Here is a 22419-nt window from a genome sequence, read left to right as displayed (position 1 = left end):
GAAAACAATAGTGGTCCTAAAACGGAACCTTGAGGAACACCAAAATTTACGGTTGATTTGTCAGAGGACAAACCATTCACAGAGACAAACTGATATCTTTCTGACAGATAAGATCTAAACCAGATCTAAAGATCTAAACATTACTGAGTGCCACTCTCCTTTTTTCAATCATGGTGGTGGCTGCATCATGTTATGGGCATTCTTGTATTTGTTAAGGACTGGGGAGTTTTTCAGGATAAAAAAGGAAAGGAATGGAGCTAAGCACAGGCAAAATCCTAGACGAAAACCTGGTTCAGTTTGCTTTCCACAAGACACTGGGAGATTAATTCACTATTGAATTATTAGATGAATTAATCTAACTGCACTGTCCGATTTACACTAGCCATTGCAGCGAAAGCATGCCATGCTATTGTTTGAGGACGGTGGCCCACATCAAAATATTTCTCCACCGGCACAGGTTTCATAAATTCACAAATAGCGATTAAATATTCACTTACTTTTTGAAAATCTTTCTCTGATTTGTCATCCACAAGGTCCCAGCTATAATATGAAGTGTCGTTTTGTTAGATAAAATCCTTCTTTATATCCCAAAAAGTCAGTTTACTTGGCGCCATCGATTTGAGTAATCCACTCGTTCAAGATGCAGAGTAAGGAATCCGGAAATCTACCGCTAAACTTTATTAAAACAAGTCAAAATACATTTCTATTGACTCCTCAGACTCCTCCTATTGACCCCTAAATTGTAATCAAACGATAATATCTCATACGGAAAGAAGTATGTTCAATAGGATACCGATATTAGCAAATGCGTCGATCTTCATCGTGCGCCCAAACACGAATTTCCAACAGTGTGTCCCAGTACTAAAACTCATATTTCTTAGTCGCTTTGAAAGAAACAATCCTGAAACCTTGAACATAAACTGCTGACACCCTGTGGAAACCATAGGAATTGCATCCTGGGAGCTAGATTTCATTATTTCCCTATACTTTCCATTGTAAGAGCATGGGCTCTCACAGTTAGGACAGACACCTTTATCTTATGTGACTGGGTGTATTAGGTGTATTTATACACCTTTCAAAATGTAATTAATAACTTCACCATGCTCAAAGGGATATTCAATGTCTGCTTTTTAAATGTTTACCCATCTACCAAAAGGTGCCCTTCTTTGCGAGGCATTGGTCTTTGTGATTGAATCTGTGTTTGAAATTCACTGCTCGACTGAGGGACCTTACAGATAATTATATGTGTTTGGTACAGAGATGAGGTAGTCCTGCAAAAATCATGTTTGAGTTAATGCAACATTTCAGCTGTGTGTTTTTTATCAATTTGTAAAACATTCTAAAAACCTGATTCCACTTTGACATTATGCAGTATTGTGTGTAGGCCAGTGACAACAAAACTCGATTTAATCTATTTTAAATTCACGCTGTAGCACAACAAAATGTGGAAAAAGTCAAGGGGTGTGAATTCTTTCTGAAGGTACTGTATTTTTCGTTTTTAGGGGATCTGTGTTGCACCACCTGCTGCTGGCTTTTTACCCCACCCCTGCCATTGCCTCCAATCAATGGTGCAGTCAAGAAAAAACCTTACTTTCATTCCCAGCCAAAGCGGGGTGGAATACTCGGTAGGGTCTCTGCTCTACTAATCAAATATTTTGTTTTTGACGGGGACTGTATCGCACGACCTGCTGCATGTCTTTTTACGCTGCCCCCTGCTCCAATGCAATAGAGAGCGATAGTTATGTCATCTTTTTGTAGGCACTAACTCGTTCGTTGGACAAAGCCTATATGGGGAAAGTAATGGATTTTTTTGGTAGGGTTTTTGGATAAACGCAGAAAATAAGGTCTGTGGTAAACAATGGCTTAGGAGATCTTATACGTTTTGTTCTATGAGAAAATCTCATCAGCTAACATCACTTTTTGTGAAATTTGAAGCATTTATGTCATTTTAAAAAGCACATAAAGGCTTCATTTTTCATAAAGGTCACGTTAACTGACTGATATTATCTCATAGAACAAACCGTATAAGATCTCCTCAACCTAAATTAACCTCAGAGTTTATACTCAGCGTTTATCCCAAAACTCTATTATTTTTCCATTCATTTTCTAATAGGAATGGCTGAATGAACCAGAGGTAACTCATTAGTTTTTTAGGACTAGAAGCTGGGTCCTTGCTATCAGAGATCCTTGGAACCCTACCCCATTTAAGTTTAAATGTAAAATGGTTACATAAGGGTTAAGGTTCAGGTATGGGTTAAGTCTCGGGTTAGCGTTTAGGGTAGGAACGTCCCAAACCCAAGGATATGTGATAGCACTAACCCTTGGGCTTGTAGAGAAAAAAACCTTACTACTTGTCTCAAGCTAAAGTGATTAGGTCAAGTTTATATTTCTATGGCCCCTGTTTTCTATGCATCTGATATAAAAACATAAAGAAGATTAAGTAGTAGATGTGTTTATTTAAAAAAAGAAGAGATTTTTATGTTAAATGCAGAGGGCTTGTCACCTCTGAGTTGTCATGGAGATAATTTCCGCTCGCAATTTGCCGCCCAGCAGGGCATTCTGGGATTACGGGGTCCCCCAAACTGTCATGGCGTCCTAGGAAGATGGCGACTGCCATACAACAGGCTTTCCTGGAGTATCTAATAATTTAAATTCAAGGCATTTGAGACATAGCTAGGTAAGAAAACGATGTAAATGTGTGTTATACAACAACTATCGGTTGTCTACAGATAAATATATATTTTTTTTAGATGAGTCAAGACAAATAATCTACAGACGGCTAGCAAGCTGGCTAACGTTTGTCGAGTGAGGCCGGGTGCTGATTACGGCGTGTCTTTGTTAGCTAACCTGAAGTGGCTAGCCAGATTGCATTTTAATTTTCACACAATTATTAAAAGTAGTTAAGCTAAAGCTAGCTAACTTGTTGTTGGACCCTTGTTGATAACTAGAAAGCATTAACGAGCTACGCTAGCTATATGAAGTTAACTAGGTAGCACTAGCGAGCTGACGTTACTTAACTACTTTGGTTGCTATTTAGTTAGCTTAGCTAAATCGTAGCCAGTGATCTGCCTGGTTAACTATCAAGTGTTATTGCCAGTTGAGATGGGCGATTACAAAACCGTTGCCTGCCTCTGTAAGTGGGTCATTGGTTATGTAATGCTGCTGCAGAGAGTGTTTTTATTTTTGTTGTGTACCTATACTTAGTGTAACCCTGTGGACACTCATAGCAGTTTTTTTTTAACGGTAACGTTAGTATTTCATGTAATTAATCTGTATTGTCTTGACATTCTGAAACAAACTGTTGAGTGCCCTCGTGGCCTGCTCTGTTTTTCCCAATAGTGACTGAGGGCCAAGAGAACAGTGGACTGCCAGGGGCCAGCGGTTTTTAGGCCATCAATCACCCCCACAGAGCTGATAAAATGGAGTGTGCAGTTGATACTCAGCCAGGTTTGTGATCATGATTTGCAGAAATATCCCTGTAATGTGAGGGATAGTTATTCTCACACAGATGGTTATACCTAAATTTGGGAAATTCATGGACTGAGACATTTTCAACTGACCTTTACTTGATTATCATTTGGAAGGTACCAGTGAATTATAAAATGATGTTTGTGGTTGCTGGTGGAACTCTGAAAAACAAGGAAATATTCAGAAAGATATTAAGAAGATATCCTCTTTCTGTGGATTCAATATTTTTCTGAGTATTCTTAACAATTAGCATACTTCCAAATTAAGGAAGTATGCGCAAGTAAAGGTTTGTTGAAGGTTTCTTTACCATGCTTTCAATAGACCATCGGCTCAACCTCAAACATAAACTAGCTATGATGCTGGATTGGCTAGATCATGATATGCCAATGACACACATACCAGAGGTTGCCATGCCTCTGCCTGGCCACCCTTTCATTAGGAATTGATTTCACACGTTGTCCATGTGAACTCCCCATATTCCGAATCTATCATTACAAAGAAATGTGATTGGTTAATCTGTGACTAAAGAATGTGGTAGTATAATCTTTAAATGAGGAATGTAATTGGTTAATCTGTGCAGGCGGGGACGAGGCTGCAGAGCAAGAACACACTCTGGAGGAAACATCTGCAAAGGAAGGAAGTGAGACGCCGCAGAAGAAGAACAAGAAGCACAAAAAACACAAGAGCAAGAAGAAGAAGAAGAAACGTGGCAAGGGAGAGCGAGAGACAAGCTCAGAGTCGGCCGCAGAGTCAGACGTAGAAAAGCCGGCAATCAGAACCAGAGCAGGGTGAGGCTCCTCCCATTAGAACCAGAACATGGTTTGACTCATCCCATGAGACCATAACTCTGCTAGATTCCGCCCATTACAACCAGACCAGGGCTGCGTTCAGTTTGCTTGAATGTTTGCTACTTTGCGGAACGGCTTGTACTGAATGACACATTTCCCCAAAACCTTGTATGTTCTTGAACAGATACGTTTGCTCCGTTTGGTGGGTGTGCCGGGGTGTGGCTTGGAGCAATGATTTATGTATTTAAAGGGAAGAGGTGCATTTTGAAGCTACAACCCAACCCCTCCCTGTTTTTTTTAACTGACTTCAGTACAGCATCGTTTCTGTTCAATTGAACGTTCTATTACGTTTTTATGTACTGAATGCAGCCAAGTGCTGGGCAGAACAGCGTGTTGCCTGGTCACCTCTAGATGGTTTCCACACTGGAATATAGGAGTTAAAGCAGCAGAAATGTAAATCCAACAGGCTCTTGTTTGTTTGGCTCTATACCATTGGGACAATTCTGATTATAGTATTCATTATATTTGCTGCTATAATCAATATATTTTCTGTTTTTAGCTTGAGGAGTGCTGGCCCAGTGGCCTCCGATACAGGAGTAGACACGAAAGAGGAGGCAACAAAGGACTTGATCACAGGTAAGGAGTTTGGGCCGGGTGTAGGAAACAAACCGATGCAAAGTGATTTGTTTTTACTGATGCTTGTGTACCTGTCCACACAGCTATACCTGAGGTAGAAGGTGATGCTAAAGCCAGAAAACACAAAAGACATGCTGGGAAAAAGAAGAGAAAAAGGAGGAGAAAAGGGGAAGAAAAGCAGGAGAAGAACTCTTCTTCACACTCACTATCAGAGAGCGAATCTATGTCAGGAACAGATTCTGAGTCTGAGGGGAAGCCAGCTGGCATGGTAGTGCAGGCTGTTCCCATGCAGTCTAAGGCCAGGCAAGAGGAGAGAGTTCCCTCCCTATGCATAACTTTGGCCCAAAAAGAGGAATCTCTGAAAGTGATGTGTCAACCCTCAGATAATGAGTCTGCGGATGCAGGAGGAAAGGCAGAAGAGAAGGTTCCACCTGCTAACAGGGAGAACCAAACCATCTCTGTCATAAAGCCGGAAGATCCACGGAGCGACGGGAGCTTCAGCCACACCCAGGAGCTTCCTGACATCATCCCCAAGCAGGATGGCCAGAAGGAGGAAACCAACCCAGAGCAGAGGTCAAAGGTGAAGAACAAGGCTCCCTCCAGGTCAAGGTCAGGGTCGCTGACAGACACTAAGCTGGCTAGATCGAGTCTTAGTCGTTCGCCAAGCCCGAAGCGGTCCAGATCAAGTCGCAGTCGTTCACGAAGCCCCGCGCGATTGTCTGGTCAGCCTGTGTCTGGCAGGGGCAGGTCTCGATCTGGCTCAAAAAGCATGACTCCCAAGAGGAAGCAGTCCAAGTCCCCCAAAAGGACAAGACGCAAGTCCCCTTCTCTGTCCCCCAGGAGAGGACGCAAGTCCCCTTCTCTGTCCCCCAGGAGAGGACGCAAGTCCCCTTCTCTGTCCCCCAGGAGAGGACGCAAGTCCCCTTCTCTGTCCCCCAGGAGAGGACGCAAGTCCCCTTCTCTGTCCCCCAGGAGAGGACGCAAGTCCCCTTCTCTGTCCCCCAGGAGAGGACGCAAGTCCCCTTCTCTGTCCCCCAGGAGAGGACGCATGTCCCCCAAGAGGGGATGCAAGTCCCCTTCTCTGTCCCCTAAGAGACGACGTATGTCTCCTCTGTCCCCCAGGAGAGGACGCAAGTCATCTCCTCTGTCCCCTTGGAGAGGACGCAAGTCTCCTTCTGTGTCCCCTAGACGAGGGCGCAAGTTGTCTCCTCTGTCCCCTAGACGAGGGCGCAAGTTGTCTCCTCTGTCCCCTAGACGAGGGCGCAAGTTGTCTCCTCTGTCCCCTAGACGAGGGCGCAAGTTGTCTCCTCTGTCCCCTAGACGAGGGCGCAAGTTGTCTCCTCTGTCCCCTAGACGAGGGCGCAAGTTGTCTCCTCTGTCCCCTAGACGAGGGCGCAAGTTGTCTCCTCTGTCCCCTAGACGAGGGCGCAAGTTGTCTCCTCTGTCCCCTAGACGAGGGCGCAAGTTGTCCCCTTCTCTGTCCCCTAGACGAGGGCGCAAGTTGTCCCCTTCTCTGTCCCCTAGACGAGGGCGCAAGTCCTCTCCTTTGTCCCCTAGGAGAGGCCGCAAGTCTCTGTCTAAATCCCCTAGGAGAGGACGCAAACTGTCTCCATCTCCCAGACGAGGGCGGCGGTCTGAGTCCAGGTCACATGGCTGTGTCAGAAGGTCGAGGACCAGAACCCCCCCCCCTCGTCGAGGTAGGCGTCCGTGGTCCCGCTCGCCTGTGAGGCAGACTCGCCGTTCACGCTCCAGATCTAGACGGCTCCATCGCTCCCGGTCCATGAGGAGAGGACGGCATTCCCAGAGCAGCTCCCCGTCTCGCAGAAAGAGGTCCCCCCCAAGGACACGACGGTCCCGGTCTCCGGTCAGGAGAGGCAGGCGAACTCGTTCCCGCTCCGTCGTGATCCTGAAGAGGAACAGGAAAGGCTCACGGTCCAAATCCCCACGGGGCAAGGACAACAAGTCCCGCTCCCGGAGCCGCAGGATATCCAGGTCACCAGTCAAGAAAATACGTTCTAGATCACCGAAGCGGAGCAGGACAAAGTCCAGATCCCCAGGACGCAGTAAACCATCAACATCACGATCCCTATCGCCGCGTAACCAGTCCAAGTCTCATCCTAAATCCAAATCCCAGAAAATTAACAAGCGTTCAATGTCAAAATCACCCATCAGCGACAAATCCAAGTCTGTCTCAAGCGACAGGCAATCTGAGAGCGTATCCCCAGAACGCTCAAGATCCAGGTCTACTGCCAAGGACCTAAAGTCTCCAAAAATGGCTGACGAGCATACTGCAGACACGACTGTGAATAATGAAGCGTCGACTAAGCCTGTTGGGGAAGCTGCAGCAGAGCCCTGGAAGCCCTTCACTTTGGCTGCTGCCTCCAGATCTACCACACAGGGTAAGCCAGTGGCTGGGCATGCTGAAGAGAGAACCTCTGAGATTCCATCTGAAGACCATGACTCCGCAGAAGAAGAGCCAAAGGTGGCAAGAAGCCCAACAAGCTCCTCTGAAGAAGAGCCAGATGAGCATGCTACCTCCAGGTCTGTTTCACCAGAGACTGTTCCTGCTGATCGCCGCTCCAGGTCCTCACCTTCTAAATCTCCCATTAAGAAGACATTTTCAAAACAACGGCAGTCCTCAACGTCAGCGTCTCCTACTAGGAAGTCCCGATCACCTGCCGGTAGGAAGATGTCCACCTCTCCCTCATGGAGGTGCTCCCGGTCCAAGTCCATCTCTCCCTCTCAGTCCAAGTCTGCCTCCAGAAGGAGACGTTCCAAGTCCCCAGCCAGGAAAAGGAAGTCTGTCTCCCCGCCTACCAAACGGAAGAAGAGGTCTAAGTCCAGAAGTCCAGCCCGGCGCAGGAGATCACGGTCTAAGTCACCGGTACGGCGCAGGAAGTCACGTTCCAAGTCCAGAACCAGGACCAAGCGCTCGAAGTCCCGCTCCCCGGCCAGAAGGAAGAGGTCCAAGTCCGCAGACAGGCGCAAACGCTCCAAGTCTCGCTCTCCAGGCCGGAGGAGAAGGTCCCGCTCCGGGTCGCGGCGGCGTCGGCCCGTCATGCGGAATCGCTCGTTTGACCGACGCGACCGATGGAAACGGGAACCAAGCCACTCCCCAATCCTCATCCTCCGCAAGCGCCGTTCCACATCTCGAGGCCGCCGCAGTGCCAGCAAGACCCCTCCTCGTCTCACTGAGCTGGGTAAGACTACACCTATATATAATCAGGGTTGGGCGTATTAATTGAAACATGTAATCGGTTAGTGATTAGTTGCATGAAAAATAAAGTAATCAGTAAGGTAATTCTTTGGAATACTCAAAATAGTAACAATCGATTTACATTGATTACTTGTGGTTTACTTTAACTTCTAACACTTAGGGGCCTATAAAATAGGATTTTTTGTTGTTGCCTGATTTAGTTGCCTGATTTTAGTTCAGTTTTTTCCAATATTCAGTATTCTTCGTTTTGTTTTTCTCAGGTTTGTTTTGTTAAAAAAAATATATATCGAAATTGTATGTTCTAAGTCCACAACAATGCTTAAACCACATCAGGAGACCACTTTTGACGTCAGATTTTTATGTATTTTTTTATATTATTTTTATTTTTAAATTGTGGGTGTAGTAGTCCTTTAACCTCTCTTGGGTACATGAGACATTAGCGTCCCACCTCTTCAACAGCCAGTGAAACTGCTGGGTGCCAAATTCAAATACAGAAATACTAATTATAAAAATTCTGAAAACAAAACATATTTTACATAGGTTTAAAGATGAACTTGTGAATCCAACCGCGGTGTCAGATATAAAAAATGCTTTACGGCGAAAGCATACCTTACGATTATTTGAGAACATAACCCAGCAGACAACTCATTACAAACAGTAACCAGCCAAGTAGAAGAGTTACACTAGTCAGAAATAGAGATAAAATGAATCTCATACCTTTGATCTTCATATGGTTGAACTCAGCAGACATTCATTAACTCAATAAAGGTTCCTTTTGTTCGATAAAGTCTCTTTATATCCAAAAACCTCTGTTTTGTTTGTGTTTTCTTCAGTAATCCACAGGCTCAAACGCAGCCAAACAGGCAGACAAAAAATCCTAATTGTATCCGTAAAGTTCATAGAAACATGTCAAACAATGTTTATATTCAATCCTCAGGATGTTTTTAGCTTAAATAATCGATAATATTTCAGCAGGACGACAACGTCGTCAATATAAAAGGTAAACAAGAAAGGCACTCTCTCGGTCGCGCGCATGAAAAAGCTCTGTGACACTTTAGGGTCCACTCATTCAGACTGCTCTTACTTCCTCCTTTTTCAGAATACAAGCCTGAAACAATTTCTAAAGACTGTTGACATCTAGTGGAAGGCATATGAACTACAATTTGAGTCCTAAGTCAACAGATACTGTCATGGCATTAAATAGAAAAAAACAACTTCCCGAATGGATTCTGTCAAATCAGTTCTGTTATACTCACAGACACTATTTTAACAGTTTTGGAAACTTTAGAGTTTTCTATCCAAATCTACCAGTTATATGCATATTATATCTTCTGGGCCCGGGAAGCAGGCAGTTTAATTTGAGCATGCTTTTCATCTAAAATTCCAAATGCTGCCCCCTACACTAGAGAAGTTAATGCAAGTCCGCCAGCCAGAGGCCATTGTTTGGTTAGCAGTGTTTCTTTAGCGCTCATGTGATTGCCGAGTTGGCTAAATAAATTAACTTGTTTTATGCAAATAATCATATCATTCTGCCAGGTAGGCATTGGCTACTTTCTTAACATTTAATTGAGAAGGTTTTTGGGAACGGCTTTCAATTTACCAGTAGACTGTTGTCATTAGCATTATCGCTAACGGCTACACAGTGTAGACTACACATGTGCGCACCGCACAACACACACAGACGGGCATTCCTGTGCCATTTCAGACTGTTTCAGGATAATAATCTGTTGTCGGGCAAATAAATGAATTTTCTAATAAGTTCAATACATATTTTATATTGTTGAATTCCATTTCCAAATTGGAACTAGTGTGGGAGCATAGCTTAAAAAACCTGGAATTCACATGTTCTATTTTATGTGCAAGAGCATAGTCACAGTACTCTGTGTAAAACGTTTCAGTTTCAATCGTCTTATAAAGTCTTGCTTAAATCAGTGATTGTCATGAATGTGTGGTTTGACAACTAGGCAATTATTCTTTTTCTATCAAAATAGGGTTCCAGATTCTTTAAAAAAAAAGTATATATTTTTTATTTTGTATAAATATACATTAATTTGTCTAAATCTTTTGGGGCACTAATATCACATAATTAGTTAATTAATTTGGGGCTAATTCCACAACTGATGAAGTGACTAGCTAGTTTCCTAACTAAATAAAGGTCATTATTACTGATAGATAGCCATGTAGTTGATGTAGTAGCGACGCCCAGAAATCTGCTCCTTTTACTCTCTGTTCCGAACGCACTAGACGACAAGTTCTTATAGCCTTTAGCCGTACCCTTATCCTACTACTCCTCTGTTCCTCTGGTGATGTAGAGATTAACCCAGGCCCTGCAGCCCCCAGCACCACTCCCATTCCCCCAGGCGCTCTCATTTGTTGACTTCTGTAATCGTAAAAGCCTTGGTTTCATGCATGTTAACATCAGAAGCCTCCTCCCTACGTTTGTTTTATTCACTGCTTTAGCACACTCCACCAACCCTGATGTCCTAGCCGTGTCTGAATCGTGGTTTAGGAAGGCCACCAAAAATCCGGAAATTTCCACCCCCAACTACATTTTCCGACAAGATAGAACTGCCAAAGGGGGTGGAGTTGCAATCTACTGCAGAGATAGCCTGCAGAGTTCTGTCATGCTATCCAGGTCTGTGCCCAAACAGTTCGAGCTTCTACTTTTAAAAATCCACCTTTCCAGAAACATTGTCTCACTGTTGCTGCTTGTTATAGACCCCCCTCAGCCCCCAGCTGTGCCCTGGACACCATATGTGAATTGATTGCCCACAAATCTATCTTCAGAGTTCGTACTGTTAGGTGACCTAAACTGGGATATGCTCAACACCACGGCCGTCCTTCAAACTAAGCTAGATGCCCTCAGTCTCACACAAATTATCAAGGAACACTAAACGCTAAATCCGTAACCATGGGCACCCTCTTGGATGTCATCCTGACCAACTTGCCCTCTTAATACATCTCTGCCGTCTTCAACCAGGATCTCAGCGATCACTGCCTTTTTGCCTGTGTCCATAATGGGTCCGCGGTCAAACGACCACCCCTCATCACTGTCAAACGCTCCCTAAACACTTCAGCGAGCAGGCCTTTATAATCGACCTGGCCTGGGTATCCTGGAAGGATATTGACCTCATCCCGTCAGTAGAGGATGCCTGGTTGCTCTTTAAAAGTGCTTTCCTCACCATCTTAAATAAGCAAGCCCCCTTCAAAAAAATGTGAACTAAGAACAGATATAGCCCTTGGTTCATCCCAGACTTGACTGCCCTTGACCAGAACAAAAACATCCTGTGGCGTTCTGCATTAGCATCGAATAGCCCCCGCAATATGCAACTTTTCAGGGAAGTCAGGAACCACACAGTCAGTTAGGAAAGCTAAGGCTAGCTTTTTCAAACAGAAATTTGCATCCTGTAGCACTAATTCCCAAAAATGTTGGTGACACTGTAAAGTCCATGGAGAATAAGAGCACCTCCTCCCAGCTGCCCACTGCACTGAGGCTAGGAAACACTGTCACCACAGATAAATCTACGATTATCGAGAATTTCAATAAGCAGTTTTTTAAGGCTGGCCATGCTTTCCACCTGGCTACCCCCACCCCGGACAACAGCTCTGCACCCCCGCAACAACATGCCCAAGCCCCCCTTGCTTCTCCTTAACCCAAATCCAGACAGCTAATGTTCTGAAAGAGCTGCAAAATCTGGATCCCTAAAAATCAGCATGGCTAGACAATCTGGACCCTCTCTTTCTAAAATTATCCACCAAAATTGTTTCAACCCCTATTATTAGTCTGTTCAACCTCTTTCGTATCGTCTGAGATCCCCAAAGATTGGAAAGCTGCCGCGGTCATCCCCCTCTTCAAAGGGGGAGACTCTCTAGACCCAAACTGTTATAGACCTATATCCATCCTGCCCTGCCTTTCTAAAATCTTCGAAAGCCAAGTTAACAAACAGATCACTGACCATTTCGAATCCAACCGTACCTTCTCCACTATGCAATCTGGTTTCCGAGCTGGTCATGGGTGCACCTCAGCCACGCTCAAGGTCCTAAACGATATCATAATCTCCATCAATAAAATACAGTACTGTGCAGCCGTCTTCATCAACCTGGCCAAGGCTTTCGACTCTGTCAATCACCGCATTCTTATCGGCAGACTCAATATCCTTGGTTTCTCAAATGACTGCCTCACCTGTTTCACCAACCACCCCTCAGACAGAGTTCAGTGTGTCAAATCGGAGGGCCTGTTGTTCGGACCTCTGGCAGTCTCTATGGGGGTGCCACAGGGTTCAATTCTCAGGCCGACTTTTTTCTCTGTATATATCAATGTCGCTCTTTCTGCTGGTGATTCTCTGATCCACCTTTACGCAGACGACAACATTCTGTATACATCTGGCCCTTCAATGCCACACAACACTCCTTCCGTGGCCTCCAACTGCTTGTAAATGCTAGTAAAACTAAATGCATGCTCTTCAACCGACTGCTGCCCACGCCCTCCCGCCCGTCTAGCATCACTACTCTGGACAATTCCGACTTAAAATATGTGAACAACTACAAATACCTAGGTGTCCGGTTAGACTGTAAACTCTCCTTCCAGACTCACATTAAGCATCTCCAATTCAAAATTAAGTCGAGAATCGGCTTTCTATTTCGCAACAAAGCCTCCTTCACTCATGCTGCTTTGTAAAACTGACTATCCTACCGATCCTTGACTTCGGCGATGTCATTTACAAAATATCCTCCAACACTCTACTCAGCAAATTGGATGGAGTCTATCAGTGCCATCTGTTTTGTCACCAACGCCCAATATACTACCCACCACTGTGACCTGTATGCTCTCGTTGGCTGGTCCTCGCTACATATTCGTCGCCAAACCCACTGGCTCCAGGTCATCTATAAGTCTTTGCTAGGTAAAGCCCCGCCTTATCTCAGCTCACTGGTCACCATAGCAACACCCACCTGTAGCACTTGCTCCAGCAGGTATATTTCACTGGTCATCCCCAAAGCCAACACTTCCTTTGGCTGCCTTTCCTTCCAGTTCTCTGCTGCCAATGACTAGAACAAATTGCAAAAATCACTGAAGCTGGAGTCTTATCTCCCTGTCTAACTTTAAGCATCAGCTGTCAGAGCAGCTTACTGATCACTGTACCTGTACACAACCCATCTGTAAATAGCACACCCAACGACCTCATTCCCATATTGTTATTTATCTTCTTGCTCTTTTGCACCCCAGTATCTCTACTTGCACATCATCATCTGCACATCTATCACTCCAGTGTTAATGCTAAATTGTATTTATTTCGCCTCTATGGCCTATTTATTGCCTCACCTTCCTAATCTTCTACATTTGCACACACTGTATACAGATTTTTCTATTGTGTTATTGTCTACGTTTGTTTGTGTAACTCTGTTGTTTTCGTTGCACTGCTTTGCTTTATATTGGCCAGGTCGCAGTTGTAAATGAGAACTTGTTCTCAACTGGCCTACCTGGTTAAATAAAGGTGAAATAAAATAATATGCGGTGCCTTAAGAAATGTACACTCCTTGACTGTTTCTACATTTTGTTGTTTCAGCCTAAATTTAAAATGGATTCAATTTAGATTTTTAGTCACTGCCCTACTACACACAATACCCCCTAATGTCAAAGTGGAATTATGTTTTTAGAATTTTTTACTTAAAAAAATAACACAAGCTGAAATGTCTTGACTCTATAAGTATTCAACCTAAATACGTTCTCTAGTTGCATGGACTCCCTCTGTGTGTAACATGATTTTTTTATTGACTAACTCATCTTTTTACCCCACTCATACAATTAATTATCTGTAACGTCCCTGAGTTGAGCAGTGAATTTCAAACAAAGATTCAACCACAAAGACCACAGAGGTTTTCCAATGCCTTGCAAAGATGTTCATATGGGTTAAATGGAATAGTAAATGAAATATGGACACTCACACATTTTTTACAACCCAGGTGTGCAAAACTCTTAGACTTACCCGGAAAGACTCACAGCTTTAATCTCTGCCAAAGGTGATTCTAAAATGTATTGACACATGGGGTTGAATACTTACCTAATCAAGAAATATTCGTGTCTTATTTTTCATACATCTTTTTTACAAATTATTTTTATTTACATTACATGTAATTACATTATTTTTTAAATTATTTTTACAAATGTTCAAATTTTTTGTGTATTTTGTGTAGATTGTTGACAATTAAATTCATTTTAATCCCACTTTGTAACACAACAAAATGTGGGAAAAGTTGAGTTGTATATCCTTTCTGAAGGCACTGTATATCAGTACATTTTATGTATAGGTTTATGCACCCACATTGAATGACTGAAGTGAGTGCCCTTTGTTCAATATTAAATTCAGTTCAGACTAGAAAGCTGGGACCCTTTTCTCTTCAGTAACAATGGTGGTTGCTTTCGATACTGTGTTTTCCCTGCGATTAGGCCTACATTTCGAAATATTCAGAAATCAGAAAGCATTTCACAAAGGAGAGGCAGAGAGTGAAACTGCACTGTTTCAAAGCAGCAATCAGGAACTCTTGTCCAGATCAGGGTTTCCCAAACTCTGTCCTGGGGTCTCCCCAGCGTGCACATTTTGGTTTTTGCCAGCTGATTCAAATAGTCAAAGATTGATGATGAGTTGGTTATTTGAATCAGCTGTGTAGTGCTAGAGCAAAAACCAAAACGTTCCCCCAGGGGAGACCCCAGGACAGAGTTTGGGAAACGGGTCCAGATGAGTGTGATTGACCAGTGGGCCAGTTGTAAATGTTTTGGAAGCCTTATCTATTAATTCAATCACAAAAGAAGCTGTCCGCCCTTGATGGGCGATCAATAGAATCTCTGAGAGCATGTGAGAAGTCTTGATGGTGTGCTAAATGACAGCGACGAGTTTTAATAACATTTTCCTCTTGATATTAGAATATAATCCCAAAAGTAATCAGCCGTATATGCTTTTCAAAATTAATCAGAGTTGATCAATTACTTAATTTTTGTTATCGGATTACGTAATCCCGGTTACATGTAATTCGTTACTACCCAACCCTGGGTATAATATCCAATGTACTGTTATTGTTTAATACCCTCAGTTTAATGGTGGCTGTTGTAGTCACCTTAGAACAGATTAGGTCTGAGAAGGTAGTCTGAAATTCCGGCTGTTGACAGATGTCTGTTCCCTCCTCTCTCTTTCCTCTCCCCTTTCTCTATTCACAGACAAAGACCAGCTCCTGGAGATAGCGAAGGCCAATGCAGCAGCCATGTGTGCTAAAGCAGGTGTGCCCATCCCAGAGAGTCTGAGACCCAAGGCCATCCTCCAGCTGCCCCTGCCCAACCCAGCCCCAACTCCCCTGAATCTGCCACTTCCCCTGCCGTTGCCTCTCAACATGCCCGGCATGGGCATGCCCAATATGCCCAACATGAACATGCACATGCCCAACATGCACATGCCCAACATGCACATGCCCAACATGCACATGCCCAACATGCACATGCCCAACATGAACATGCCCAACATGAACATGCCCAACATGAATATGAATATGCCCAATATGAATATGAATATGCCCAATATGAATATGCCTAATATGGGCAATATGTCCAATATGGCCATGAGTGCTGCCATGGCCAGTATGACAGCTGCCACCATGACTGCAGCCCTCACCAACATGGCCCAGATGTCAAACATGCCCCAGATGGCCCCCCTCCCCACTATCACCAACAAGCCCCAGATGGCCCCCCTCCCCACCATCACCAACAAGCCCCCTCCTAGCCAGGTTCCCCAAACAACCCTTCCCCCCCTCAACCTGGACCACATAGAGGAGGTGAAGAGGAAGGTGACTCAGCAGGCCAACATCTACAGCATCAAGGAGCTCACTGAGGTAAGACTTACAAGAGGCTTCACTTGCAATGTATGTTTTATCAAAGATCTACTTAATGCATTGTGTATGTAGACTCCCTATATGGATTACAGCAAGCATTAAACTTTAGTTCAGACTCCTAGTCTTTGGTTTATGTAGTTGGGTATTTGAGGTAAAAAACAGAAGACTAGACTGTTTTTTGGGAGGGTTCTTTTGTACTACTCTGGCTGTTCACATCACAATGATTTGTGTATGTTTTTAAAATCAATCTGTGTGTATATGTGTTTAGAAATGTAAGATGATAGCGGCGAGTAAAGAGGAGATGGCCATAGCGAAGCCACACGTGTCTGATGACGAAGATGAGGACAGGAAGCCACGCGGCAAGAGCTTCCTCAGTGTAAGAACTACCAACCTTTATCCTAACATTCACCCAACATTCACACACATTAGATGCATGATGAGCAGAGTGATGACATTGTAACTTAGACTTTTCTCTTTATTCCGCAGTAACTTTTATTTGGGGCGGATCACATGAGGCGAAAGGCTCCCCATGGAATCATCACCGGGCGGACAGAAGTGCGGGTTGTTGTGGTTACAGAGAAGGAACAGCGTCAGATACTGCCAGCCCCTTTTCCCTGGACAATCATTCCCCCCCCAGCCCCTCCCATCAGTGCTCTAGTTGTCTGGGTTTCCACATGCTTCCAAAGCCACGGTCGGATTCCAAAGCTACAAAGTAAAAATTGGCTATATAAATTAGCTTTTTGGTCTTCATTTAGGATTAGGCATAATGTTAAGGTTAGGAGTATGTTTCAAATCAAATTTGAAGAAGAAATTGTACAAATGGGTGGGGTTTAGCCATAATTATGACTTTGTGGCTATGGAAGCTAGTGACGACCCATTGGACAGATTGGAGTGTACAGTGTGGTTACTCCTAGCTTCTACACGTTGGTCAGACAGCTGTCTGGACAATGACTGAAGATAAATGAAAGAAGGAACACACTTTCAAAGTTTTGTCGACCCTTTCTAATGTTAAACTTTTTGTGTTTAGTTTTTGTGTTCAGTGATTAAATTACCAGCTCACGGTTCCTTTAGTGACATTTTAACCTGTGAGTGAACTGCTAGGACTACCCTTGGTGCGCACACACACAGATGTCAGTAATATGATGGTCAGCTGTTTTTGTAGTGATGGGCAGACTGACCAGGTGTCTCCATTGAGAAGACAAACTGATCAGGGCTTTGGAGGATCCACTCTTAATGTTTTGTCACTTCTAGTATTTCTCTGGTGTTTTTCTGTTAAATACCTGATGTAATCTTTAGCTATTTTAATGACTTAAAATACATTTTAGGATTTCCTTGGTCAGTAGGGTATTATTTGGCTGGCTTTGTACATAATGTATTGATGATTATTAAAGGAAACCAGAAAATTACCTTGTGTTTTTTATGTAGGAGCTATTAAGGTCAGAAGTAATGATGTATATTATTTCATTCTAATCAGAGATTGGTTTAGACCAATCTGGCCCTCAAACCATCATGGTCACCTAATAATCCCCAGTTTATAATTGGCTCATTCATCCCCCTCCTCTCCCCTGTAACTATTCCCCAGGTCGTTGCTGCAAATGAGAACGTGTTCTCAGTCAACTTACCTGGTAAAATAAAAATAAATAAAAAGACCTGGGACCCCAGGTGAGACTTCTCTCTGACCTCTTACAGATATATGACTAACTATGAGCCATGTGACTAAGTTTTTAAGCCCTCCCATTCATTCCACATGGACAGAACCCTATTGACCTCAGCCAGAGTTCTTCTGCTACTGGGTCCTGAGGCACTGGAGCTCCTGCCTGGCACTTCGCTGGGTCCTAAAGATCCCACTGTTGATTATTACTTTCACTTATTTGGGCTTTTCAGCCTGCACGTTCAGAGCTGTGCCAGCTATGATCATGTTGTTTGGACCATGGTGGCCCAAAGGCTCATCGAAGCTCTTTAGCATCGGAAATCAATGATGGGAGATCGATGGTGGAATGTTTTTGACAAGCCGGACCATAGTGCTAGGAAAAGGGGTCATGCAATCGTTAGTCTGTCTGGTGAATTCTGGTGGAGAGATCAGAGCTGAACTGGTTTCAGTTGAAAAGTGGAAAGGGAGAAAATGCCAGACTTTTCTGAGGAAGGGCTGGACCACTACCTACTGAATCAAGTGAGGCTCATATGCTGCTACGTAGTGTGTGGGTGTTGTGGTTATCCTGTGTGTTGATTATCATGTAATTGTGGTTCTGTGTGTGAGGTGGACCTGCGGCACCGTACAGTCGGCAGGCGTGTTGAGGAGGTTCTGACGGTGCTCAGAGATCTGACCACTGAGGTCAGCAAGAAAGACGGACGCTTCCAGTCCATCGCCCACGCTGGAGTCAACAACGAGAACATCAAGGTAACACAACGACTTTAATATCTTACACAGATGGGCATTCAGGATATCTGTCAATCTACAGAATTATGGGATCCCATCTCAGTGTGTGTGTGTGTGTGTGTACAGGACCAGCCTGCCATGGTGTCTAAATGGGCAGCCCTCCTGAGAGGCAGATGTTCCTTCAACCCAGCCATCCAGGTAAGTCCCACTGTGCTCTGTGTATTTATATTCTGTGTGTGTCTGTGAGGGATCTGATGATTGTGTGTGTGTGTAGGTCCTGACTTCCAGCCTGGTTTTGGTCAGTGTTCCGGTGCGGGGGTTGATTGGATATCATGAGCATGTGGCTCGTCAGTGGAGATACTATTCTCTGACTGGCTCCATTCTCCCCACTCCTGTCCGTGAGCCAGAGAAACTCCACCAATGGCTGGAGCTGGAGAGCTTCACAAGCCCCGCCCAGGACTGGCAGGTGGGATATCATAGAGCAGTGAAAATAGTTAGCCAGTTAAATGTCCTAAATATTCTTAAATAACACAATATTTGGTGTGTGTGTGTCTTTTACAGCAGTGGTCACTAGTCGATCTTCAAACATTTCTGTAGAAAAGCCAATGACAAAAACTTGCACTCCTATTTATATACAATTATTTGTCTTGTGCAATTGGCGGGAGGTTCACTTGATTCAGAAGCCCTGCGTACTGGGTAGGCAAAGTGTTCCCATTTTGAACCTTTTAATTTGTCAAACTCCGCCTACCTGAATGACCAGGAGAGCTGTGGCTAAATCAAGTGCTCCTACTGCGCTGGCCAATCGAATAGCTCAAATCACAGTGCCGACAGCTTCCCCGACCCCACAGCAAAGTTTGATACTAGCCTATGTGAGATTTGGTAACTTTTAAAAACCATGACCAGAGGGACTGTCAAAGAATACATCAAAGAGCTGCTGTTTGAGTGAGTTAATGTTTAAGTTTTTATTCAGCACTGTCAACATTGTTTTTATTCACCACTTACAAAACATAAAATCTGCTTCTCCCTACTTCCACTCGCACTGCAGCTGCGATGAATGAGTAGCCAAGTGTATCGATAGGCCTGCATTTTTATTATTAGCAGCTCGTCGTGTCTATTTTAATATTGAGGATTTATTTTTTATTTTTCTGGTCATAGAAACAACATTAATTTGTACATAAGCGGTGCGACTCGAGTTTCCCCATCAGGTGGAGGACTGTTCCCCTCTCTCTGGTCAGTCTCACTAGAGGAAAGGAGAGAGCAGGGACCTTAAGAGGCAGACCCTGCTCTTTCCCTCCCTCTGCTGAGACTGACCATCAGACGCAAGTATCAGCAGTCCAATCAAATAAAAAGCTATTTATTAAAATGTATGCTCAGTAGTTCCTGGCAAGTTAAACACCAACTGATCTATTTTGTTATCAAAGGTTGCGGTTTGAAACACATAATATGGTCTGAGAAGAAAAAAATTGTCAGGCCAAGCATATAGCCAACATGCTGTGATGTATTAGGCCTACTGCACAAACCTCATTCTTACAAAAGTGTTTTTATTAGGTTAATGTTGTATAGGCTTGTTTAAAGTCATGTTTTTGACTGCGAACGTGATCTTCACTCCAAAGGTTGGTGACCACTGTTTTACAGGATGCCAAAGTGTGTGTTGAGGGAGACATTGTACCGGCCAAGGTGGTCAGTCTCTTCAGAGAACAACTAGAGACCGCCATTCTGACCTGCAGCTTCAGTGGTGAGTGTGTGGCGGGGCAGGACAGGCCGTGGATTAGACTGATCAGACCTCCCACACACTGGAAAAGCTTTCCGTCACATTGAATACCTCTACAAGCAACATACACACACTGGCCACAGTGTTGATAGGTGTTGGGCCAGAGTAAAATCTATAAACTGACCAGGCCAAAGGCTTCCCTCGTAGCAAAAGTGCACACACGCACACATTCTAACCTGATCGTGTGTGTGTGTGTGTGTGTGTGTGTGTGTGTGTGTGTGTGTGTGTGTGTGTGTGTGTGTGTGTGTGTGTGTGTGTGTGTGTGTGTGTGTGTGTGTGTGTGTGTGTGTGTGTGTGTGTGTGTGTGTGTGAGAGAGAGTGAGCGAACGTAGGTAAGGTCAGCATCTTGGAGTCTGTGGGTTCGGTAGTGCGTGTTGCCATAGAGACGGCGGAGGGTGTGATGGAGGCAGAACTTGTTCCCACTGTGGAGCTGATCAACTATTGGCCGAAGAAAGCCCGCTGGCCCCGCCTTCTGCAGCGCTGGCCAACCACAGAGAGAGCTCGCTGCATCAAGGTCTCAGCTTGGAAACATGCTTTCTAACCCTTATAACCTTCTACACCCTAACTTACTTTCTCTCTATCTCTCCCTCTCTTCAGTCGTTTGGGTTTAACCTCATGGCAACGTCTAATTACCACTGGCTGTTGTCGTTCTCACGGGCGGAGCAGGCGTTGCTAGTGGCCGTTGATGAGGACGGTGGTTGCCGTAGGAAGTGTTACCGTGTTGTCAGACAGCTGAAGGAGGACACCTGGTGTCCCGGCACCAAGCCTGTCATCACAGCCTTCCACCTGCAGGTACCCAATCACAATGCAATGTCCCTGCACAAGGACTGCCCCCTTATCATACAGCCTCAGTTAACCAATCAACTCTCACCCTTTCAGATGTTCAAAGTTATATTATATATTTCTGGTGTACATAGTCATCACTCTCTGCATTTATCCTTCTCGCTCTCTCTGCAGACTCTGTTGTTCTGGTGCTGTGAGAAGTTTCCATGTGGGCGTGACTGGCGCTGTGTAAAGGAGTGTGTGCTGCGTGTAGCCAGGAAGCTGTTGAAGTGTGTGAGCCAGCGCTACCTGAGACACTACTTTGTCCGCTCCTACAACCTGCTGAAGTACAGTAACACCACAGAGTTAGACCACACAGCCCAGAAGATCAATGACTTTATAGCCAACCCCAGCCTCTATGTCCACTAAACACTGATTATTAACACCAATTCTAGCATGATGTTTTTATTGCTATTATTCTTGTCTATCCTAATGTTGCAAACATAAAATTAATACAAGGTTGTGTTCAGTAGGGCACAGCCTACCAAAACATTTGTAGCAGTAGCTTTTTACTTAGTCAAATTCCTGTACATGCAAATGTCTTTGGTGAATAAAGATGATTCTGATTCACAGCATAGCAAAACATTTTGCATGAGGTAATGAACATCCTTATTGAACAAGTCAGAAGTTGTTTTTATTCTGTACCTAAATAAAGTAGTTTTCTTATATTGCATACATTGTTGCTTCTGTTGAAATTGTGGTTTCCAAAAAACACATTTAGAACTGCCTCTACGTTTATGATCCAGCAGAGGGCAGCATCGCTCCACTACCTGTTTGTGTGTCCTGCAGATGAGACTAGGGTTACTAAAAAGACCACAGGAGATAGCTAGTCCTCACATTGCTTCACAGGTAGGGTTGCAAAGGGAGGGTTTATTACTGGTAACTTTTTACATTTACCAGTAAACTACCAGCATTTTGGTCACTTTTATGTTTTTTTTTTTTTGGTGCGTGGGGGTTATCCCATGACATCTAGTGGCCTTTTTTGGTTACTTCAGATTATCACAGGTGTCTAATTATTGCTGGCCCTCTGTGTGGCCTTATCACATGTAAAATAATAAAATAAAATAAAAAATGAACTTTTGGACAATATGGGCACAGATATAAAAAATTAATACTATATGAATACTTTTTATATAGTTTACCAAAATTGCCATAGATTAACTGTTCTGGTAACTTACCAGGAGCTTTGTAGCCCTACTCACAGCAGACATCTGATGCAGGCTTTATATGGGAAGACATACAGTATCTGACTGAATGGCAAGGGCGGCACGGTCCTCCTAGGCACCCGTTTTAGGGACTTGTGGATTTATAAACTTACCCTCATGCACTGAACTGTATTGGGCTGATGTATGCATACCCAGTCTGTTTTGTTTTCCTGAGAGGATGGATGGATAATAACCGGGACTCGAGTGGGTCCAGATTGGGTCCTGTTTGATTGTCATCGGTTTTCGGGTCTATGTAACTA

General features: G+C 44.1%; 2 protein-coding genes across 2 annotated transcripts; both read left to right on the top strand.

Moving 5' to 3' along the window:
* The first annotated feature begins 2487 nt into the window (after positions 1–2487).
* LOC139538835 (serine/arginine repetitive matrix protein 1-like) lies at positions 2488–17390 on the top strand. Its single transcript, XM_071341319.1, has 8 exons — positions 2488–2677; positions 3340–3447; positions 4049–4256; positions 4816–4892; positions 4976–8092; positions 15320–15984; positions 16253–16360; positions 16471–17390. The coding sequence occupies exons 2-8, from the start codon at positions 3420–3422 to the stop codon at positions 16471–16473; spliced, it is 4206 nt and encodes a 1401-aa protein (XP_071197420.1). The 5' UTR covers positions 2488–2677; positions 3340–3419; the 3' UTR covers positions 16474–17390.
* Positions 17391–17611: 221 nt separating this feature from the next.
* mab21l3 (mab-21-like 3) lies at positions 17612–21627 on the top strand. The gene is made up of 8 exons (XM_071341321.1): positions 17612–18154; positions 18242–18382; positions 18488–18559; positions 18636–18827; positions 19997–20096; positions 20465–20646; positions 20730–20924; positions 21090–21627. Exons 1-8 carry the CDS (start codon positions 18107–18109, stop codon positions 21321–21323), a joined length of 1164 nt encoding a protein of 387 aa, XP_071197422.1. The 5' UTR covers positions 17612–18106; the 3' UTR covers positions 21324–21627.
* The last annotated feature ends 792 nt before the right edge of the window (positions 21628–22419 follow it).

The sequence above is a fragment of the Salvelinus alpinus genome, chromosome 14 (assembly GCF_045679555.1).
Source record: "Salvelinus alpinus chromosome 14, SLU_Salpinus.1, whole genome shotgun sequence".
Lineage (NCBI taxonomy): Eukaryota > Metazoa > Chordata > Actinopteri > Salmoniformes > Salmonidae > Salvelinus > Salvelinus alpinus.
Note: the sequence above shows the minus strand (reverse complement) of the source record. Positions and strands in the feature narration are given on the sequence as shown.